The 20,828-nt window shown below is 44.6% G+C and overlaps 2 protein-coding genes across 2 annotated transcripts in view; one reads left to right on the plus strand and one right to left on the minus strand.

The window, feature by feature from the left end:
- Window positions 1-20,828, minus strand: part of LOC144483034 (uncharacterized) — a 305,151-nt gene that overhangs the window by 220,276 nt on the left and 64,047 nt on the right. The window lies entirely within an intron of this gene.
- The window catches only part of LOC144483006 (uncharacterized), a 148,763-nt gene that overhangs the window by 63,788 nt on the left and 64,147 nt on the right, over window positions 1-20,828 (plus strand). The window contains 3 exon segments of the mRNA XM_078201831.1: window positions 648-834; window positions 1,000-1,476; window positions 8,952-8,962. Coding sequence (XP_078057957.1) covers window positions 648-834; window positions 1,000-1,476; window positions 8,952-8,962 — 675 coding nt within the window.

A 20,828-nucleotide genomic window follows, 5' to 3' on the forward strand; every position in this document is an offset into this window, starting at 1 on the left:
AGAATGTTCCATAGAAACGAGAATTGTCTGTTCTGAATTTCTGTCCTGTACTGACACTGATGACTTTTGTAAACTCATTTTACAGGATATTGAAAGAGGAATCACAGACCGAAATCTCAAACGTCACATCAGATCTGACAGAGTCATATTCCTTGGGAGCTGAATATCATCGGCCTTTGAATCCAGAAGGACAAATGATTGTCCGGTCTGTCGATTTGAAAGGATTTCAAATGTCAGTGTGACTGGAAAAGGACCAACACGCTGCCACGCTCGGGTGAGGGTGTTAAAGAGCTTTAACCAGTTACACAGCCTGAATAAAGATCACACCATTAACAGCGGGGAGAGACTGCACTCGTGTTGTGTGTGTGTTAACGAGGCTTCAACTGATTGTCCACCAAAGAGAGAGGCAAGGACACATGCACCATGGAGAAACCATGGAAATGCGGGAACTGTGGGAAGAGATACAGATCCCCATCAGAGCTGGAAGTTCATCGGCGCAGTCACACTGGAGCGAGGCCATTCGCCGGTTCTCAGTGTGGGAAGGGATTCAGTGAAATATCCCACCTGCGGACACACCAGCGAGTTCACACTGGGGAGAGACCGTTCACCTGCTCTCAGTGTGGGAAGGGATTCAGTCAGTTATCCAGCCTGCAGACACACCAGCGAGTTCACACTGGGGAGAGGCCGTTCACTTGCTCTCAGTGTGGGAAAGGATTCAGTCAATTATCCAACTTGCAGACACACCAACGAGTTCACACTGGGGAGAGACCGTTCACTTGCTCTCAGTGTGGGAAGGGATTCAGTCAGTTATCCAACCTGCGCAAACACCAGCGAGTTTGCACTGGGGAAAGGCCATTCGCCTGCTCTCAGTGTGAGAAGGAATTCACTCATTTATCCAGCCTGCAGACACACCAGCGAGTTCACACTGGGGAGAGGCCGTTCACCTGCCCTCAGTATGGGGAGGGATTCACTCAATCATCCAACCTGCAGACACACCAGCGAGATCACACTGGGGAGAAACCATTCACTTGCTCTCAGTGTGGGAAGGGAGTCACTCAGTTATCGAGTCTGCGGACACACCTGCGAGTTCACACTGGGGAGAGACCATTCACCTGCTCTCAGTGTGGGGAGGGATTCAGTGATTCATCCAGTCTGCGGAGACATGAGCGAGTTCACACTGGGGAGAGGCTGTTCACCTGCTCTCAGTGTGGGAAGGAATTCACTCAGTTATCCAGTCTGCGGACCCATGAGCGAGTTCACACTGGGGAGAGGCCGTTCACCTGCTCTCAGTGTGGGAAGGGATTCAGTCAGTTATCCAATCTGCAGACACACGAGCGTATTCACACTGGGGAGAAACCGTTCACCTGCTCTCAGTGTGGGAAGGGATTCACTGACTTATCCAACCTGTGCACACACCAGCGAGTTCACACTGGGGAGAGGCCGTTCACCTGCTCTCAGTGTGGAAAGGGTTTCAGAGTTTCAGCCCAGCTGCTGAGACACCAACAAGTTCACGAGTGATTCCAGGGGTTGGATTCTGCTGTTATTGTTTCTGCTCTCAATTACATCCAGGACTGCATTTTATTCATTCTCACAGTTAGTCAATGGAGAGGGTCGGAGGGTTTCTTTCTGCTGGACTGGCCGGTCTCACGACATTGCCTCCAGTGGGCTGATGCTCTTTGAGTCTTGTTGCAAATACCTGGTTTCAAATTTCACAAGGATCACAGAGTGACAGGGTGTGAGGAAGTTCAGAGATATTTAGTCAGCATTTCTGTTTGAAACTCCCCCAAATTCCCATCCAATTTCCTTTGTAATTGTTTATTGTCTCCATTTCCTCCACCCTCGTAGGCAGCGAGTTCCAGGTCATCACCATTCGCTGCATCAAATTGTTCTCCCTCACATCCCCCCTTCCTCTCTGACCCAAAATCATAAATCTGTGACCTCCTCGTCCTTGTCCCATCAGCTAATGGGAACAGCTTTTCTTTGTCCACCTTATCTAAACCTGTCAGAATCTTGTCAGGAATGTGTAGCTGGAAATCCCTCCCTAAAAGCACTGTGGGTGTACCTACACCTCAGGCATTGTAGCAGTTCAGGAAGGCAGTGTTGGGGTTGACCATGGCCGAGGCAGCTACATACAGCCACATATTCTGTTATAATTGAAGGACAGCAGATTGAATGTGAGACATTATGGGACTGGACTATCTTGACCACATTCCTGTGACTGCTCAGTTTCTGCAATCACGGACCATTAAAGCTACTTAGCAGGGCCCCAACAGAGGACCTTATGAGAATACTTACACAGAATGAGTTAGAATTAAACTTATTCCATAAGTTTGGGTGCCATGATGGCACAGTGGTTAGCACTGCTGCCTCACAGTGCCAGGGACCCGGGTTCGATTCCTGGCTGGCTTGGGTCACCGTCTGTGTGGAGTCTGCACATTCTCCCCCTGTCCCCATTTCCTCCGGGTGCCCCGGTTTCCTCCCAAAGTCCAAAGATGTGCGGGTTAGGTGGATTGGCCATGCTAAATTGCCCCTTAGTGTCAGGGGGACTAGCGAGGGTAAATACATCGGGGATAGGGCCTGGGCGTGATTGTGGTCGGTGCAGACTCGATGGGCCAAATGGCCTCCTCTGCACTGTAGGATTCTATGAATCTATGAATAACCAGCTGATATTCAGTGGCTGAGATATCCAAATCTGTAAAAAGAGGGTCTGACCAATCAACAAACGGTGGTAGGTAGTAGATTAAGAAGCGTTCTCAGGCATTAAATTATTTTATCATAAATTTGTGATAAGAACTGTGAAGGTCTTGTGACCTGGTAATCGGTGAAGTGACGGTACACTCCAAGTAGCACTGGACTGAAAAGTGGATCTCTAAGAGTGGATTCTAATGGTTATAATCTTACCCAAGCATGGCCAGTGAAAAATTCAGAGCTCGAGTGGGCACCAGACAGATTTCTTACCTGTCTTTTGGAAACTAAGAGCAAGAAACTTATCGATAAAATGATTTGAGAATAGAGCCAACATTTTGAGTCGAGATGACACTTCATAGGAGCTCTGATGAAGGGTCATCCAGACTTGAAACGTTGGCTCTATTCTCTCCCTACAGATGCTGTCAGATCTGCTGGGATTTTCCAGCATTTTCTGTTTTTTGCTTTTATAATAAATGATTCGGTCTGATTGGAATCCCCACGACCCTCCCGCAAAACAGAGAGAAAGTGGTGACAAAAGGAGAAAAAGGATAAGGATGATAAAGTCTGGGTTCTGATTCTCCGAGCCCATGTAGAATTAACAAAATGAGTGAACCAGTTTATAAAGAACAGAAATTACCCATCCCTAACAAAAACTGATCAAATGAAAATAGGTTGAGGAATATAACAAAAAAATTAATAGATGAAGTTTAAAATCAAGTTTCTTTTGTTGTTAGAGAGGGGATTTTTTACAGTAACTTCATTGCAGTGTTAATGTAAGCTTACTTGAGACTAATTATAAACTTTAAGTTTTTTAAAGTTATTTTGTTTGAGGGGTTCAGAATACCTTGAGATTAAAAACTAATAAAAGCTATTGAAACAGGGTGGACTGACTTAGACTAACATAGAATAAGGACCACAACGTGCCTTATTTATATTATACAAAGGTACTGTCTGCATAGAGATACATATATCCACTTTTAGAGAATTTAAACATGTACTTTTTGGACTAAAATGTACACCTTGGCCAAACTGCAGACTGCCCGAAAGCATAATGGGATAAAAGCTGTGTGAGACAGGCCACACTCTGTCAGAACAGTAAAGCCACAGAGCACAGTTTTTATCAGTATGAGTTATAAAAGTAAACGCTTCCCAGACACTAGAATGTATAGACTTATTCATTTTTTACTGATAAGGGATGGCTCAGCAGACAGTGGAAAGGAAATTTTGAACCATATAACCTATGTAATAGAAGTTGCTGAGAGTCAGTTAGAAAGCAACCTTTGAACCCTGTGGACCGATGTAAGTGAAAGTTGCAAAGTAACAGTGGGCAGGAACTTTCAGATTCTACAGACCAATGAATTCCCATTCTGCCAGAAGATAGGATGTTATTGGCCAAGGTAAATATTGTGCACGAACACGATTGGAGCATCCAGTTAGGGTGACAGAGTGGGCGGGTGAAATGAACTTTCAAAATAGTATAACTACACGGCCAATGTATTGTAACTTTAGAAAGTAGTTGGACTGCCCAGCTGCCTTTCTCCCAGCGCGTGTTGGTCAATAAAGAATGTCTTTAACCAGTATACTGTCTTTTGCAAATCTTTGTATTAGCCGGGTTCAGCTCAATACTTAGCCTCCGAGAAAAACCCCCATCATATGTAAAGTGAAATAATTGTGTGCCAAGTTTTTTCTGCTCACTCCCCACCTCTCTAGGTTCTGTAGAAAAGTTAACCCTTTCAGCAGACAGTTCATTTCTTTGTCAATCACCTGGAAACTCATGTGTCTATTTTAGTTTTTGATTGAGGATTTATGGGAACCAGTTAAATGTGTAAATTTTAAGCAGAGCCTGGAGGAATTTGGAAGAACTGTGAGAATTTTATCGTGTTGTCACCTCAATCCCAGACAAAGAACAAAGATTTTGCAGCTGGCAACATGTTTGGGATTTTAAATCAACAAAGACTAGATGTTTCCTATAAAATCAGGCTTTGGAAGTTGGCTAAAAAAAGTTTAAGTTATAATGAAGGGGAATTAAGGCTCTTGTATCTTATTTTAATCAAGGAGTTGTGAGCTTAGACCATAAGACATAGGAGCAAAATTAGGCCACTCGGCCCATCGAGTCTTCTCCGCGATTCAATCATGGCTGATATTTCTCTCATCCCCATTCTCCTGCCTTTTCCCCATAACCCCTGATCCCCTTATTAATCAAGAACCTATCTATCTCTGTCTTACAGACACTCAATGAACTGACCTTCACAGCCTTCTGCGGCAAAGAGTTCCACAGATTCACCACTCTCTGGCTAAAGAAATTCCTCCTCATCTCTGTTTGAAAGGATCATCCCTTTAGCCTCAGGTTGTGCCCTCTAGTTCTAGTTTTTCCGACTAAGTTTCAATAAGATCCCCACTCATCCTTCTAAACTCCAATGAGTACAGACCCAGAGTCCTCAACCATTCTTCATACGACAAGCTCTTCATTCCAGAGATCATTCTTGTGAAGCTCCTCCAGACCCTTTCCAAGACCAGCATATCGTTCCTTAGATGTGGGGCTCAAAACTGCTCACAATACTCCAAATGGGGTCTGACCAGAGCCTTATACAGTCTCAGAAGTACATCGCTGCTGTTGTATTCTAGCCCTCTTGACATGAATGCTAACATTGCATTTGCCTTCCTAACTGCCAACTAAACCTGCACGTTAGCCTTAAGAGAATCTTGAACAATGACTCCCAAGTCCCTTTGTGCTTCTGATTTCCGAAGCATTTCCCCATTTAGAAAATAGTCGATGCTTCCATTCCTCCTACCCAAGTGCATAACCTCACACTTTTCCACATTGTATTCCATCTGCCACTTCTTTGCCCACTCTCCTAGCCCATCAAAGTCCTTCTGCAGCCCCCCTGCTCCCTCAATACTACCTGTCCCTCTACATATCTTTGTATCACCTGCAAACTTAGCAACAGTGTCTTCAGTTCCATCTTCCAAATCATTAATGTATATTGTGAAACGTTTGTGGTGCTCTGTCGCTTTAAGAAGCTATAGCTGCGAGAGAGAATGCTGAGGATTCATTGTTTGAAATTTACGAGCTGTGAGAACCTGCATGTTTCATTTGTTTTATGTGGATGTTTGTAGATATGTTTTATCATTGTTTTGGGCTACATTTGTTAAGGTTTATCTTTCTGGGGAATTAACCTTATCTTGAGTCTTTAATTAAAGGCATTTCTCGAAGTTTAGAAACAGAACCACAAGAACGCTTCAGGAATTAATTTCAGTTATTGTTGTAAAGCACATGCTAAGTTTCTCTGCTTGTGTATGGATGATATTTGTGGGTTGAATGCTTCAAGCTTTCAGGTTTTCTGTCTGTGATTTAAATCAAACAGATTTAAATAAAGGACGTGTAATTAATAAAGCTTTTTTTCACAAAAGTTGTGAACCTGGAGCCACATTTACTGGCCAGAGACATGATTCCAGGATACTTTGCTAAACTTGTGGGAATTTTAATCCGGATTCAAACTCACACATGTGAGTATGAGAGAGTTTTAATTGTAATGGTTATTTAAAATTTGGGACATGTGAAATAATTCTGACCATTCCTGTGTTAATTGAATCATAGAATCCCTCCAGTGCAGAAGGGACCATTCGGACCATCGAGTCTGCACCATCTCTCCAACAGAGCACCTTACCCAGGCCCTCTCCCCTGCCCTATCCTTGTGATCTCACACATTTACCATGGCTAACCTATCTAACCCACACAGCTTGGGAAACGAAGAGAGAATTCAACATTGCAAATCCACTGAACCTGGACATCCTTGGTCTGTGGGTGGAAACTGGAACACCTGGAGGAAGCCCACGCAGAAATAGGGAGAACATGCAAACTCCACACACACTCACCCAAGGGTGGAATTAAATGGGTCCCTGGCGCTGTGAGGCAGCAGTGCTAACCACTGTGCCACCATGTCACCCTGTACTTGAGGCCAAAACATTGTCTGATTTCAAGAAGATATGAAATATAGCTCTTGGGGCTAAAGGGATCAAGGGATATGGAAGGAAGGGGGGAATCAGGATATTGAATTCGATGATCAGCCATGATGAAGATGAATGGTGGAGCAGGCTCAAAGGGCCGAATGGCCTACTCCTGCTTCTAGTCTCTATGTTTCTCTCCACTGTGCCAGCATTCCATCCAGTGGCACAGTGGTTAGCACTGCTGCCTCAAAAAAGCAAATACAACAATGGCTTTGGCATCTGCTACAATGTGACTGACAGTTTGACAACGGAGTCAAGGGCATCAGGAGCAAAAGATACCCTGGGAGGTGGAGAAGAATGTGACGGAGATTACGAGCGGGTCCTTGATCGGTTTTCTAAAGAGATTCAGAAAGGAAATAGTGAGTTGGAAAATGTCCAGAATAAATTAATTTCCAGTTACATTGGAAACCTGTTGCCTCACAGCTGAGTACAAAATATAAAGAGTTGAGGGAACTGGTGGATAAGCTGCAGAATGGAGCTGATTGCTGGCAGGAGAGCACGTCTGACCTGGACAATCAGTTACATTGGGGACAGGGGGCAGATGATAGGGTGAGTGGAGCTCAGAAAAATCTACTGCTGTTCGGCCAAACTCTGGAACAAGATATTGATTTACAGTCAGAAAATATCAGATCAAGTGAAGAGTTAGAAAATGCCATGGGGACTTTGAGGAAGTTAATTCAGCCACAAAGTGACACCTCCCTGAGACAGACCAATCCCTGTGTTTAGCTAACATCAAACAACCTGAGACACAAATCAGTCACCAGCGAGCAGATGTTGTTGTTTTCTCCAAAAAAAAAGAATCACTGAAAGCACTCCCCCCTCTCCTCTGCCTCTCCTGTGTGATAAGGGAATGCAGGTGTGTGAGGTTAGCCATGACTTCTGCACCATCATGATCCACAACGCTTACTCCAAGTTGGTTTCTCAGTTGAAGGAATACTGTACATTTGAGTCATAATTGTTGAGGCAGGGCGTTGTTTGAAAGCATCACAGATTCGAAGAATTAGTTTGGAAAGGGAATAAAAATTAATTTAATTTGAACTGCCGTGTGTTTCTGTTTGAAATAAATTCAGACTGTACTAAAATGTGAAAGGAATGTATTTGGGTTTGAAATTAAGTTGTTCAAGGTTAGAATTGTGAAGGCCAATTTGCTCCCAAAACACAAAGATAAGGCTGCAGTTTGGCAGCAAACCAGTTCCAACTTTCCAAAACATTTGAGTTAAAATTGTTGAGATTTGGTTAACAACACATTTCACAAAGTATTTCTTTCAACTTTGATTAAATAGCAAATATTGGAAATTGAAATTGGTGTTCAAAAAAGGACAGAGAAAAGAGATGAAATTTGAACAAAATTGAAGAAAATAACATGAGGGAAGTTTTTTAAACTATGTAAGTTGACACAATTGCCAAGTTTCCTCTGCCCACTCCCCGCCTCTCTCGGTTCCACAGAGAAGTTAACCCTTTCAGCAGACAGCTGATTTTTATAAATCTCCACACAGCCTTTGTTTTCTAATGTAACCTGTGATTGGACACATTAACTCACTGGGATCTTGGCCAGAGCCAGATGGATTGTTTGTGTTTTTTAAACAGGTGATGATGTTTTCCAGCTCTGAGTGAAGTCAGCAGTTTTGAGAATTAAAGCAGAGAATAAAAGACTTTACTTTTCAGAAAGCCAACAAGCCTGCTTCGGATATTGGAATTGATAAACATCTGACGTGAGTTGCTATTTCAAGCATTGAAAATGGAAATCACCTGTTGTTTAAGGGAAAGAACAAAGTTGATAATGCCTGGAATCAAACACAAATTTGGGGCGGCACGGTGGCACAATGGTTCGCACTGCTGCCTCACAGTGCCAGGGACCCGGTTCGAATTCTGACTTGGGTCACTGTCTGGGCGGAGTCTGCACGTTCTCCCTGTGTCTGTGTGGATTTCCTCCGGGTGCTCCAGTTTCCTCCCAGAGTCGAAAAGACGTGCTGGTTAGGTGCATTGGCCATGCTAAATTCTCCCGCAGTGTGCCAGAGTAGGCGCCGGAGAATGGCGACTAAGTGATTTTCGCAGTAACTTCATTGCAGTGTGAATGTAAGCCTACCTGTGACGAATGAATAAACTTTTACTTCAAATATTGTTAAAGTTTTTAAAGTTTATTTATTAGTGTCACAACTAGACTTACATTAACACTGCAGTGAAGTTACTGTGAAATGTTTGGTTTCTTTTTAAAGTTATTATGAATATATTTCATGTTTTAAAAGATTCTCCAGAACTCCGGAAAGTGTAGTTTAAAGGAATGCATACATTCGGGTATGGAACCTTCTGGTAAAGGGGAAGTATAGACGAGGTAAATGAGGTGACAGCTTTTTCTTGGAGATATTTAAAGTTTATTTATCAGTGTCACAAGTAAGACTTACTGCAATGACGTTACTGTGAAATTCCCCCAGTCACCACATTCCGGCGCCTGTTTGGGACAATGCTCCTAATCAGCACGTCTTTCAGTCTGTGGGAGGAAACCGGAGCACCCGGAGGAAACTGACGCAGAGACGGGGAGAATGTGCAAACTCCGCACAGACAGTGACCCAAGTCGGGAATCAAACCCAGGTCCCTGGTGCTGTGAGGCAGCAGTGCGAGCCACCGTGCCACCCCTTGTTTGTTTCTTTGTCCATGAACTATTTGAGAGAACTGAATTTTATAATCTGGCCGCCATCTGAGACGTTGGGATTGTACAGGGGGAAATAAGCAAATACGTTGAGATGGAAAACCCCTTTGACCCCGGCTTTTGACTTTCTTTTGAAGTTTCCAGCAGAATTATTGGATGGTGCATCCTTTGAAAGAGAGTGGAATTCAGGATGATGATTGGGAAAATACCCAGCACCATCGCTTTAGACCTGATAAACCTTTCACAAATACACAACAAGGATTTGTGGGAGAGGACAGAGAGATAACAACAAGCAAGACAAAGTACATGTCTGGTTAATAACAACAACATGAGAGACAACATTTAACATGTAGGGAAATGTGTGAAGATGGCTTATGAATGTGAGACTCCAACAGAGAATTAAAGGAGGAATTGGAAGACTGATGTGAGATTGCAGAATTGGTTTGTAAGTTGTGAATGAACTAACATCCGAGAGTGCACAGTGCAGCTGTATTGAAGAATGAAGTGTGGCACGGTGGCACAATGGTTAGCAGTGCTTCGTCACAGCACCAAGGACCCGGGTTCAATTCTGGCCTCGGGTGACTGTCTGTGTGGAGTTTGCACAATCTCTCCGTATCTGCGTGGGTTTCCTCCAGGTGCTCCGGTTTCCTCCCACACTCCAAAGATATGCAGGTTAGGTTGATTGGCCACAGTAAATTGCTTCTTAGTGTCAGGCGGACTAGCAGGGTAAATAAATGGGGTTTTGGGGATAGGGCCTGGATGGGATTGTGGTCGGTGTAGACACGATGGGCCAAATGGCCTCCTTCTGCACTGTAATGATTCTATGATTCAAATGGGACTTTCTCAGCTGCTTGACTAACAGCGTGACTTGAAATGGTTAATATGACCTGAAGAGTAAGAAATCATTTTGAAATGATCAAGGCACTGACACAGACTCCAGAGAAACTGACTGGAAGAACAAATTAAAGTAAATGGAATTTTGGACTGGGACAAATAAAGGCGGGGGAGAAATAATACTGAATAAGAATTATTACAAGATGGAGCAGGTTAAGGGACAGCTTGAGAATCTTTTTGAATCTATGCAATTTATACAGCAATTATATGTTATCACTGCTTTTATATCCAATTCTACCGCTTCAATTATATCTAAAAACTAGTTGTGGGAAGGAAATTGTAAAGGGAATGGAAGTTGGCTCCCTTGGGCTAAGCCAATGAGGAAAAGGGGGGAAATGCCAGAGTGAATGAATAGATTGAGTAAAAGGGGTGATAGATGTAACACTCCTGCATTAGAGTAAAATCACATGTTCATCAAACGCCCCACATCAAGGTTCTAATATCAGCAAGGTTGTTTACTTGTTTGAGGAACAAACAGTTTCTGGATTACAGACAAGTCTTTGGGTGAAGTTTTAATAATAAACCTACATAGGCAAGATAGGAATTTTTGAACAATGTTGTGTGCTCTGACTAACTGTATAACATTTATACCTGTATTGTAGCTGAGAGCTGTGTCAGAATGCTCAGTGGGATTTGTGAGTGATCTTGGGCTTTTCAGGTTGGACTCTAGTTGTGGAGGTACTGAGTGCCCCTGAGGCAGGATTTTGGGAAATCGCCTTTGGTTCAGGACCCTGAGGAAGATTCACATTTCTACTTGGGGTGGTCACCCAATGGAGTTAGTGAAAGTCATCAGTGTGATTCATAATTTTACCTTTCTAAAAATAAACTTTGAAATGGGAATGGGAAAACGAGCTGTAGTCCAGAAGCCAGTGTTGAGTGTTGTGAGGTACTGAGGAGGGTATCAAGGTCGCAGGAGTGTACCGGCAGACAGGAAGGTGGGTTGAAGTGTGTCTACTTCAATGCAAGGAGCATCTGGAATAAGGCAGGTGAACTTGGAGTGTGGATTGGTACTTGGGACTACGATGTTGTGGCCATTACGGAGACATGGTTAGAACAGGGACAGGAATGGTTGTTGGAAGTTCCGGGGGATAGATGTTTCAGTAAGAGTAGGGAAGGTGGTAAAAGAGGTGGAGGAGTAGCATTGTTAATCAAGGATAGTTTAACATCTGCAGAAAGGCAGTTCGAGGGGAACCTGCCTACTGAGGTAATATGGGCTGAAGTTAGAAATAGGAAAGGAGCGGTCACGTTGTTCGGAGTTTTCTATCGGCCCCCAAATAGTAATAGAGATGTGGAGGAAGAAATTGCAAAGCAGATTATGGATAGGTGTGGAAGTCACAAGGTAGTTGTCATGGGTGACTTTAACTTTCCAAATATTGATTGGAACCTTTTATAGGTCAAATAGTTCAGATGGGGCAGTTTTTGTACAGTGTGTGCAGGAGGGTTTCCTGACACAATATGTGGACAGGCCGACAAGAGGTGGGGCCACATTGGACTTGGCCCGTTTCATTACCCAGTACCAAGTGTTCGGTTTGTTTGTGGGAGAGCACTTTGGAGATAGTGACCACAATTCGGTGTCTTTCGTTATTGCAATGGAGAGGGATAGGGCCATACGGCAGGGCAAGGTTGATAATTGGGGGAGGTGTGATTATGATGGGATTATTTTGATGCAGCGAATGGTAATGACCTGGAACTCGCTGCCTGCGAGGGTGGAGGAAGTGGAGTCAATAAACAATTACAAAGGAAATTGGATGGGCATTTGGGGCATTTCAAAAATAAATGCTGACTAAATATCTCTGAACTTCCTCACACCCTGTCACTCTGTCATTCTTGTGAAATTTGAAATCAGGTATTTGCAACAAGACTCAAAGAGCATCAGCTCACTGGAGGCAAAGTCATGAGACCGGCCAGTCCAGCAAAAAGAAACCCTCCGACCCTCCCCAGTGACCAACTGTGAGAATGAACAGAATGCAGTCCCGGATGTAATTGAGAGCAGAAACAATAACAGCAGACTCTAATGCCCATATTCACTTGTGAACTCGCTGGTGTCTCAGCAGGGTGGATGAATTACAAAGTCCCTTCCCACACTGAGAACAGGTGAATGGCCTCTCCCCAGTGTGAACTCGCTGGTGTTTCTGTCGGTTGGATGACTTACTGAATCCCTTCCCACACTGAAAGCAGCTGTATGGTCTCTCCCCAGTGTGATCTCACTGGTGTGTCTGCAGGCTTCATATCCGAGTAAATCCCTTCCCACACTGAAAGCAGCTGTATGGTCTCTCCCCTGTGTGATCTCACTGGTGTGTCTGCAGGTTTGATATCCGAGTAAATCCCTTCCCACACTGACAGCAGGTGAATGCACTCTCACCAGTGTGAACTTGCTGGTGTCTCTGCAGAGTGGATGAATCAGTGAATCCCTTCCCACAGACCCAGCAGGTGAACGGCCTCTCCCCAGTGTGGCTGTGCCGATGAGCTTCCAGTGGAGAGGGCACTTTGTATCTCTTCCCAGTGTGTTGTGCCTGATTCAATCGACAAACAGTTTATTGAGTTAGGCCAGTGGGGAGAAGCCACAGGGGCTGATCATGTACAACTCCACCCAACAAAGAATATCATCAATTCTTATCCAGTTACTCAGCCCATCCCGGCTGGACACAATCCAATCAGAATGGTGATAGATTACATACATTATAGGTTCAATAAAATTAGTATCCGGGCATTATGGGGCTTTGTGAGCATCTCATGGACAGGTGCCCCCATCATGATGCTTTCCAGACCCCCCTTGGGGGGGTCTTTCTTGGGCTTTCTTTGTACTTAGACTCCCTTAGTTAGAAATGGGGTGGATTAAAAGTTCTCAAATGGACGTCAGCACTCTTCCTTTGTTTTAATCGAATTACCACATGATCTGGGAACATTTCTATTTCATAATCTCTCTTTGTAAACTCTTTTCTTCAGTATCCAATTCCAGAATTTTCCTTTTCTTTGTGTTACTTGCGTCAGGAATAAATCTTTGGACCTGACAGGAAGTTTAACCCAAGATCAATCCAACACAGGATTGGTCAGAATCATTTCACATGTGTTAAATTTTAAATAACCATTACAAATTAAAACTCTCATTCTCACATGGGTGAATTGTATCCGGATTAAAATTCCCACATGTTTAGTAAAATATCCTGGAATCCTGTCTCTGGCCAGTAAATATGGCTCCAGGTTCATAACTTCTGAACAACAAAAGTTTTATTCATCACACTTCCTTTTTTAAAAATCCGTTTGATTTAAATCACAGACAGAAAACCTCAAAGCTTGAAGCGTTCAACCCACAAATATCATCCACGCACAAACAGAGAAACTTAGCATGTGCTTTACAACAACAATAACCAAAATTAATTACTTAAGCGTTCTTGTGATCCTGTTTTTAAACTCCCAAAAATGCCTTCAATTAAAGACTCAAGGTAAGGTTAATTCTCCAGAAAGATAAACCTTAACAAATGTAGCCCAAAACAATGATAAAACACATCTACAAACATCCACATAAAACAGACAAAACACACAGATTCTCACAGCTCGTAAATTTCAAACAATGAATCCTCAGCATTCTCTCTCACAGCTATAGCTTCTTAAAGCGACAGAGCACTACAAGCTCACAACTCCCTGATTAAAATAAGATACAAGATTCTTCATTATAACTTAACCTTTTTTAAGACAACTTCCAAGGACTGATTTTAGAGGCAACATCTTTGTTGATTTAAAATCCCAAACACGTTACACCCAAACACCAGCAAAATCTTTGTTCTTTATCTGGGGATAAAATTCTCAGTTATTCCAAATTCCTCCAGGCTATACTTAATATTTCCGCATTTAACTTATTCCCAGAAATCCTCAATTATAAACTAAAATAGACACATGAGTTTCCGGGCAGTCACAGGAATATGGTCAAGATACTCCAGTCCCACAATGCCTCACATTCAATCTGCAGTCCTTCAATTATAACAGAATATGTGGCTGTATGTCGCTGCCTTGGACATGGTCAACCCCAAGGGTGCCTTCTTGAACTGCTGCAATGCCTGAGGTGTACGTACACCCACAGTGCTGTGAGGAGGGGACTTCCAGTTACTGAGAAAGACAAGAGATGAAATTGCTGGGCCTCTGACAGAAATCTTTGTTTCTTCATTGGATACAGGTGAGGTCCCAGAGGATTGGAGGATTGCAAATGTGATCCCGTTATTTAAGAAGGGTAGCAAGGATAACCCGGGCAATTATAGGCCAGTGAGCTTGACGTCCGTGGTGGGGAAATTGTTGGAGAAGATTCTTAGAGATAGGATCTATACACATTTAGAACTGAATAATCTCATTAGCGATAGACAACATGGTTTTGTACGAGGGAAATTTGGTTGAGTTTTTTGAGGAGGTGACAAAAATGATTGACGAGGGAAGGGCCGTGGATGTCGTCTACATGGATTTTAGTAAAGCATTTGACAAGGTCCCTCATGGCAGGCTGGTGCAAAAGGTTAAATCTCACGGGATCAAAGGTGAACTAGCTAGATGGGTACAGAACTGGCTTCGCCACAGAAGACAAAGGTTAGCAGTGGAGGGGTCTTTTTCTGATTGGAGGTCTGTGCCTAGGGTGTTCACAGTAAGAGTTTTAACAACACCAGGTTAAAGTCCAACAGGTTGATTTGGTAGCAAATGCCATTCGCTTTCGGAGCGCAGACAGTGAGGAACATTGTCAGAGGCTACAGAAGGATATAGATAGGCTGGAAATTTGGGCAAAGAAATGGCAGATGGAGTTCAATCCTGATAAATGCGAAGTGATGCATTTTGGTAGAACTAACGTAGGGGGGAGCAATACGATAAATGGCAGAACCATAAACGGTGTAGATACGCAGAGGGACCTGGGTGTGCAAGTCCACAGATCCTTGAAGGTGACGTCACAGGTGGAGAAGGTGGTGAAGAAGGCATATGGCATGCTTGCCTTTATAGGACGGGGCATAGAGTATAAAAGTTGGGGTCTGATGTTGCGGTTGTATAGAAAGTTGGTTCGGCTGCATTTGGAATACTGCGCCCAGTTCTGGTCGCCACACTACCAGAAGGACGTGGAGGCTTTAGAGAGAGTGCAGAGGAGGTTTACCAGGATGTTGCCTGGTATGGAAGGGCTTAGTTATGAGGAGAGATTGGGTAAACTGGGGTTGTTCTCCTTGGAAAGACGGAGGATGAGGGGTGACCTAATAGAGGTGTATAAAATTATGAAAGGCATAGATAGGGTGAACGGTGGGAAGCTTTTTCCCAGATCGGTGGTGACGTTCACGAGGGGTCATAGGTTCAAGGTGAGGAGGGGGAGGTTTAACACGGATATCAGAGGGACATATTTTACACAGAGGGTGGTGAGGGCCTGGAATGCGCTGCCGGGCAAGGTGGTGGAGGCGGACACACGGGGAACGTTTAGACTTATCTAGATAGCCACATGAACGGAGTGGGAATGGAGGGATACAAAAGAATGGTCTAGTTTGGACCAGGGCCTGTTCCTGTGCTGTATTGTTCTTTATTTGTTCGCTGCTCCTTCGTCAGATGGAGCAGGTGGTCGAAAGGAGCAGCGCTCTGAAAGCTAATGGCATTTGCTACCAAATAAACCTGTTGGACTTTAACCTGGTGTTGTTAAAACTCTTACTGTGTTTACCCCAGTCCAACACCGGCATCTCCACATCATGACTCAGGTGTTCAGCAGGGCTCTGTACTGGGACCTCTGCTGTTGTGATATATATATAAATGATTTGGAAGAAGATGTCGCTGGGCTGATTAGCAAGTTTGCGGACGACACAAAGATTGCTGGAGTTGCGGACAGTGATGAACACTGTCAGAGAATACAGCAGGATATAGATAGGCTGGAAAATTGGGCAGAGAAATGGCAGATGGAATTTAAGATGTGGAGATGCCGGTGTTGGACTGGGGGAAACACTGTAAGAAGTCTAACAACACCAGGTTAAAGTCCAACAGGTTTAATTGGTAGCAAAAGCCACTCGCTTTCGGGACAGGCTGCCCCTTCATCAGGTAGGTGGGAGTTCCAGATGAATGCGAAGTGATGCATTTTGGTAGATCTAATGCAGGGGGGAGCTATACAATAAATGGCAGAACCATCAGGAGCAGAGACACGCAGAGGGATCTGGGTGCGCAAGTCCACAGAACCATAAAGGTGGCAACACAGGTGGAAAGGGGGGGGCGAAGAAGGCATATGGCATGCTTGCTTTTATTGGATGGGGCATAGAGTATAAAAGTTGGCATATGATGTTGCAGTTACATAGAACGTTGGTTAGGCCACATTTGGAATACTGTGTCCAGTTCTGGTCGCCGCACTACCAGAAGGATGTGGAGGCTTTGGAGAGAGTGCAGAAAAGGTTTACCAGGATGTTGCCAAATATGGAGGGTATTAGCTATGAGGAGAGATTGAGTAAACTAGGGTTGTTCTCCCTGGAAAGACGGAAGTTGAGGGGGCGACCTTATAGAAATGACAAACACAAGGGGTCACAAGTTCAAAGTAAGGGGGGGCAAGGTTCAATACAGATATGCGGGGGACGTATTTTACACAGAGGGTGGTGGGGGCCTGGAATGCACTACCAAGCAAGGTGGTTGAGGCAGACACGCGAGGATCATTTAAGACTTATTGAGATAGCCACATGAACAGACTGGGAATAGAGGGATACAAACGGATGGTCCAGTTAGGAAGACGTGATCAGTGCAGGCTTGGAGGGCTGAAGGGCCTGTTCCTGTGCTGTATTGTTCTTTGTACATATTCCAGACTTTCACTAGACTGTAGGTGGATATCAGATTGATATATTCCATTCAACCACACCCAAGGTGAGTTATTCCAATTCCTTTATTGTCCAGGACAATATATCCACAATATCTTTAAAACAGAAATTAAACATTCCCATTTGATTTCAAAGAACAAAGAACAAAGAACAATACAGCACAGGAACAGGCCCTTCGGCCCTCCAAGCCCGCGCCGCTCCCCGGTCCAGGATTGAATCCTGAATCCAGGATCCCCGCCCAATTTTCCAGCCTATCTACATACCAATATCCTATCCACCGAGCTGTCCCTCACAGCTACGATGCTTTGTTCATTACAACCTATTAACTTACCCCCACCCCCCCATTCCAGACCATGTGATCTCCAGGGAGAGGCGAAAACCCAGAGTGAAAAACCCCATGGCCAATATGGGGAAAAAAAATCTGGGAAATTCCTCTCCGACCCCCTGAGGCGATCGAAACGAGTCCAGGAGATCACAATGGCCCTGATCACAAAATGCTTCCCAACCCTAGTCATTTCCACTTCCACGAACACCATATGAATTCCCTGCCCCCGAGACAGGTTCCCAACTATCCGCAGTCTCACTCTGTACTGGCACCAGCAAGATGATCATAGAATGAAGCCTTGAAACGAGAAACCAGGAACAATTAGCCCGCGCCGCTCCCTGGTCCAAACTAGACCACTCTTTTGTATCCCTCCATTCCCACTCCGTTCATATAGCTGTCTAGATAAGTCTTAAACGTTCCCAGTGTGTCCGCCTCCACCACCTTGCCCGGCAACACATTCCAGGCCCCCACGACCCTCTGTGTGAAATATGTCCTTCTGATATCTGTGTTAAACCTCCCCCCCTTCACCTTGAACCTCTGACCCCTCGTGAACGTCACCACCGACCCGGGGAAAAGCTTCCCACCGTTCACCCTATCTATGCCTTTCATAATTTTATACACCTCTATTAAGTCTCCCCTCATCCTCCGTCTTTCCAAGGAGAACAACCCCAGTTTCCCCAATCTCTCCTCATAACCAAGCCCCTCCATACCAGGCAACATCCTGGTAAACCTCCTCTGTACTCTCTCCAAAGCCTCCACGTCCTTCTGGTAGTGTGGCGACCAGAACTGGACGCAGTATTCCAAATGCGGCCGAACCAACGTTCTATACATCTGCAACATCAGACCCCAACTTTTATACTCTATGCCCCGTCCTATAAAGGCAAGCATGCCATATGCCTTCTTCACCACCTTCTCCACCTGTGACGTCACCTTCAAAGATCTGTGGACTTGCACACCCAGGTCCCTCTGCGTCTCTACACCCTTTATGGTTCTTCCATTTATCGTGTAGCTCCTCCCTACATTATTCCCACCAAAATGCATCACTTCGCATTTATCAGGATTGACCTCCATCTGCCATTTCCTTGCCCAAATTTCCAGCCTATCTATATCCTTCTGTAGCCTCTGACAATGTTCCTCACTATCTGCAAGTCCTGCCAGTTTTGTGTCGTCCGCAAACTTACTGATCACCCCAGTTACTCCTTCTTCCAGATCATTTATATAAATCACAAACAGCAGAGGTCCCAATACAGAGCCCTGCGGTACACCACTAGTCACAGGCCTCCAGCCGGAAAAAGACCCTTCCACTACCACCCTCTGTCTTCTATGACCAAGCCAGTTCTCCACCCATCTAGCCACCTCCCCCTTTATCCCATGGGATCCAACCTTTTTCACTAGCCTACCATGAGGGACTTTGTCAAATGCTTTACTAAAGTCCATATAGACAACATCCACAGCCCTTCCTTCGTCAACCATTTTGGTCACTTCTTCAAAAAACACCACCAGGTTAGTGAGGCATGACCTCCCTCTCACAAAACCATGTTGACTATCGTTAATGAGTTTATTACTTTCTAAATGCGCATACATCCTATCTTTAAGAATCTTCTCCAACAACTATAGTATTCAGACAGTAACATATTCTGTTAGTTTGTTCTTTATTGTCAATGTCAGGCTGGGGTTGTTCTCCTTGGAGCAAAGGAGGTTGAGGGGAGATTTGATAGAAGTGGACAAGATTCTGACAGGTTTAGATAAGGTGGACAAAGAAAAGCTGTTCCCATTAGCTGAAGGGACAAGGACGAGGGGGGTCACAGATTTCTTGTTTTGGGTCAAAGATGCAAGGGGACCGGGCCGGGGGCGGGGGGGGAGTGGGGGAGATGTGAGGAAGAATATTCTGATGCAGCGAATGGTAATGACCTGAAACTCGCTGCCTACGAGGGTGGAGGAAGTATATGACAATAAACAATTAAAAAGGAAATTGGATGGATATTTGGGGTGTTCCAAACAGAATGAAGAACAAAGAAAATTACAGCACAGAAACAAGCCCTTTGGCCCTCCAAGCCTGCAGCAACCATGCTGCCCGTCTGAACTAAAATCCCCGACCTTTCCGGGAACATATCCCTCTGTTCCTATGCTATTCATATATTTGTCAAGACACATCTTAAAAGTCACTGTCGTATCTTCTTCAACTACCGTCCCCGGCAACGAGTTCCAGGCACCCACCACCCTCTGTGTAAAAAACCTGCCTTGTACATCTCCTTTAAACCTTGCCCCTCGCACCTTAAACCTATGCCCCTAGTAACTGACTCTTCCACCCTGGGAAAAAGCTTCTGACTATCCACTCTGTCCATGACCCTCATAATCTTGTAGACTTCTATCAGGTCGCCCCCCTCAACCTCCTTCGTTCCACTGAGAACCAACCAAGTTTCTTCAACCTCTCCTCATAGCTAATGCCCTCCATACCAGGCTACATCCTGATACATATTTTCCGTACCCTCTCCAAAGCCTCCACATCCTTCTGGTACAGTGGTGACCAGAATTGAACACGAGATTCCAAGTGCGGTTTAACTAAGGTTCTATAAAGTTGCAACATGACTTGCCAATTTTTAAACTCAATGTCCCGGCTGATGAAGGCAAGCATGCCGTGTGCCTTCTTGACTACCTTCTCCACCTGCGTTGCCACTTTCAATGACCTGTGTACCTGTACACCCACATCCCTCTGCCTATGAATACTCTTAAGGGTTCTGCCATTTACTGTATATTTCCCATCATTATCTCACAATTGTCTGGATTCAACTTCATCTGCCATCTCTCCGCCCAAGTCTCCAACTGATCTATATCCTGCTGTATCCTCTGTCAGACCCCATCGCTATCCGCAATTCCACCAACCTTTGTGTTGTCCACAAACTTACCAATCAAACCACTTACATTTTCCTCCAAATCATTTATATATATTACAAACAGCAAATGTCCCAGCACTGATCCCTGAGGAATGTCACTTGTCACAGCCCTCCATTCAGAAATGTACCTTTGCACTGCCAACCTCTGTTTTCTTCTGACTAAATATCTCGAAACCTCCTAACACCCTGTCACTCTGTGATCCTTGTGACATTTGAAACCAGGTATTCGCAACAAGACTCAAAGAGCATCAGCCCACTGGAGGCTGAGACCAGCCAGTCCAGCACAAAGAAACCCTCTGACCCTCCCCATTGACCAACTGTGAGAATGAACAAAATGCAGTCCTGGATGTAACTGAGAGCAGAAACAATAACAGCAGAATCCAACCCCTGGAATCACTCGTGAACTTGTTGGTGTCTCAGCAGGTGGGATGAAACTCTGAATCCCTTCCCACATACAGAGCAGGTGAATGGTCTCTCGCCAGTGTGAACTCGCTGGTGTATCCGCAGGTCAGATGACTGAGTGAATCCCTTCCCACACTGAGGGCAGGTGAATGGCCTCTCCCCAGTGTGAACTCGCT

Source organism: Mustelus asterias, unplaced genomic scaffold (assembly GCF_964213995.1).
Source record: "Mustelus asterias unplaced genomic scaffold, sMusAst1.hap1.1 HAP1_SCAFFOLD_44, whole genome shotgun sequence".
NCBI lineage: Eukaryota > Metazoa > Chordata > Chondrichthyes > Carcharhiniformes > Triakidae > Mustelus > Mustelus asterias.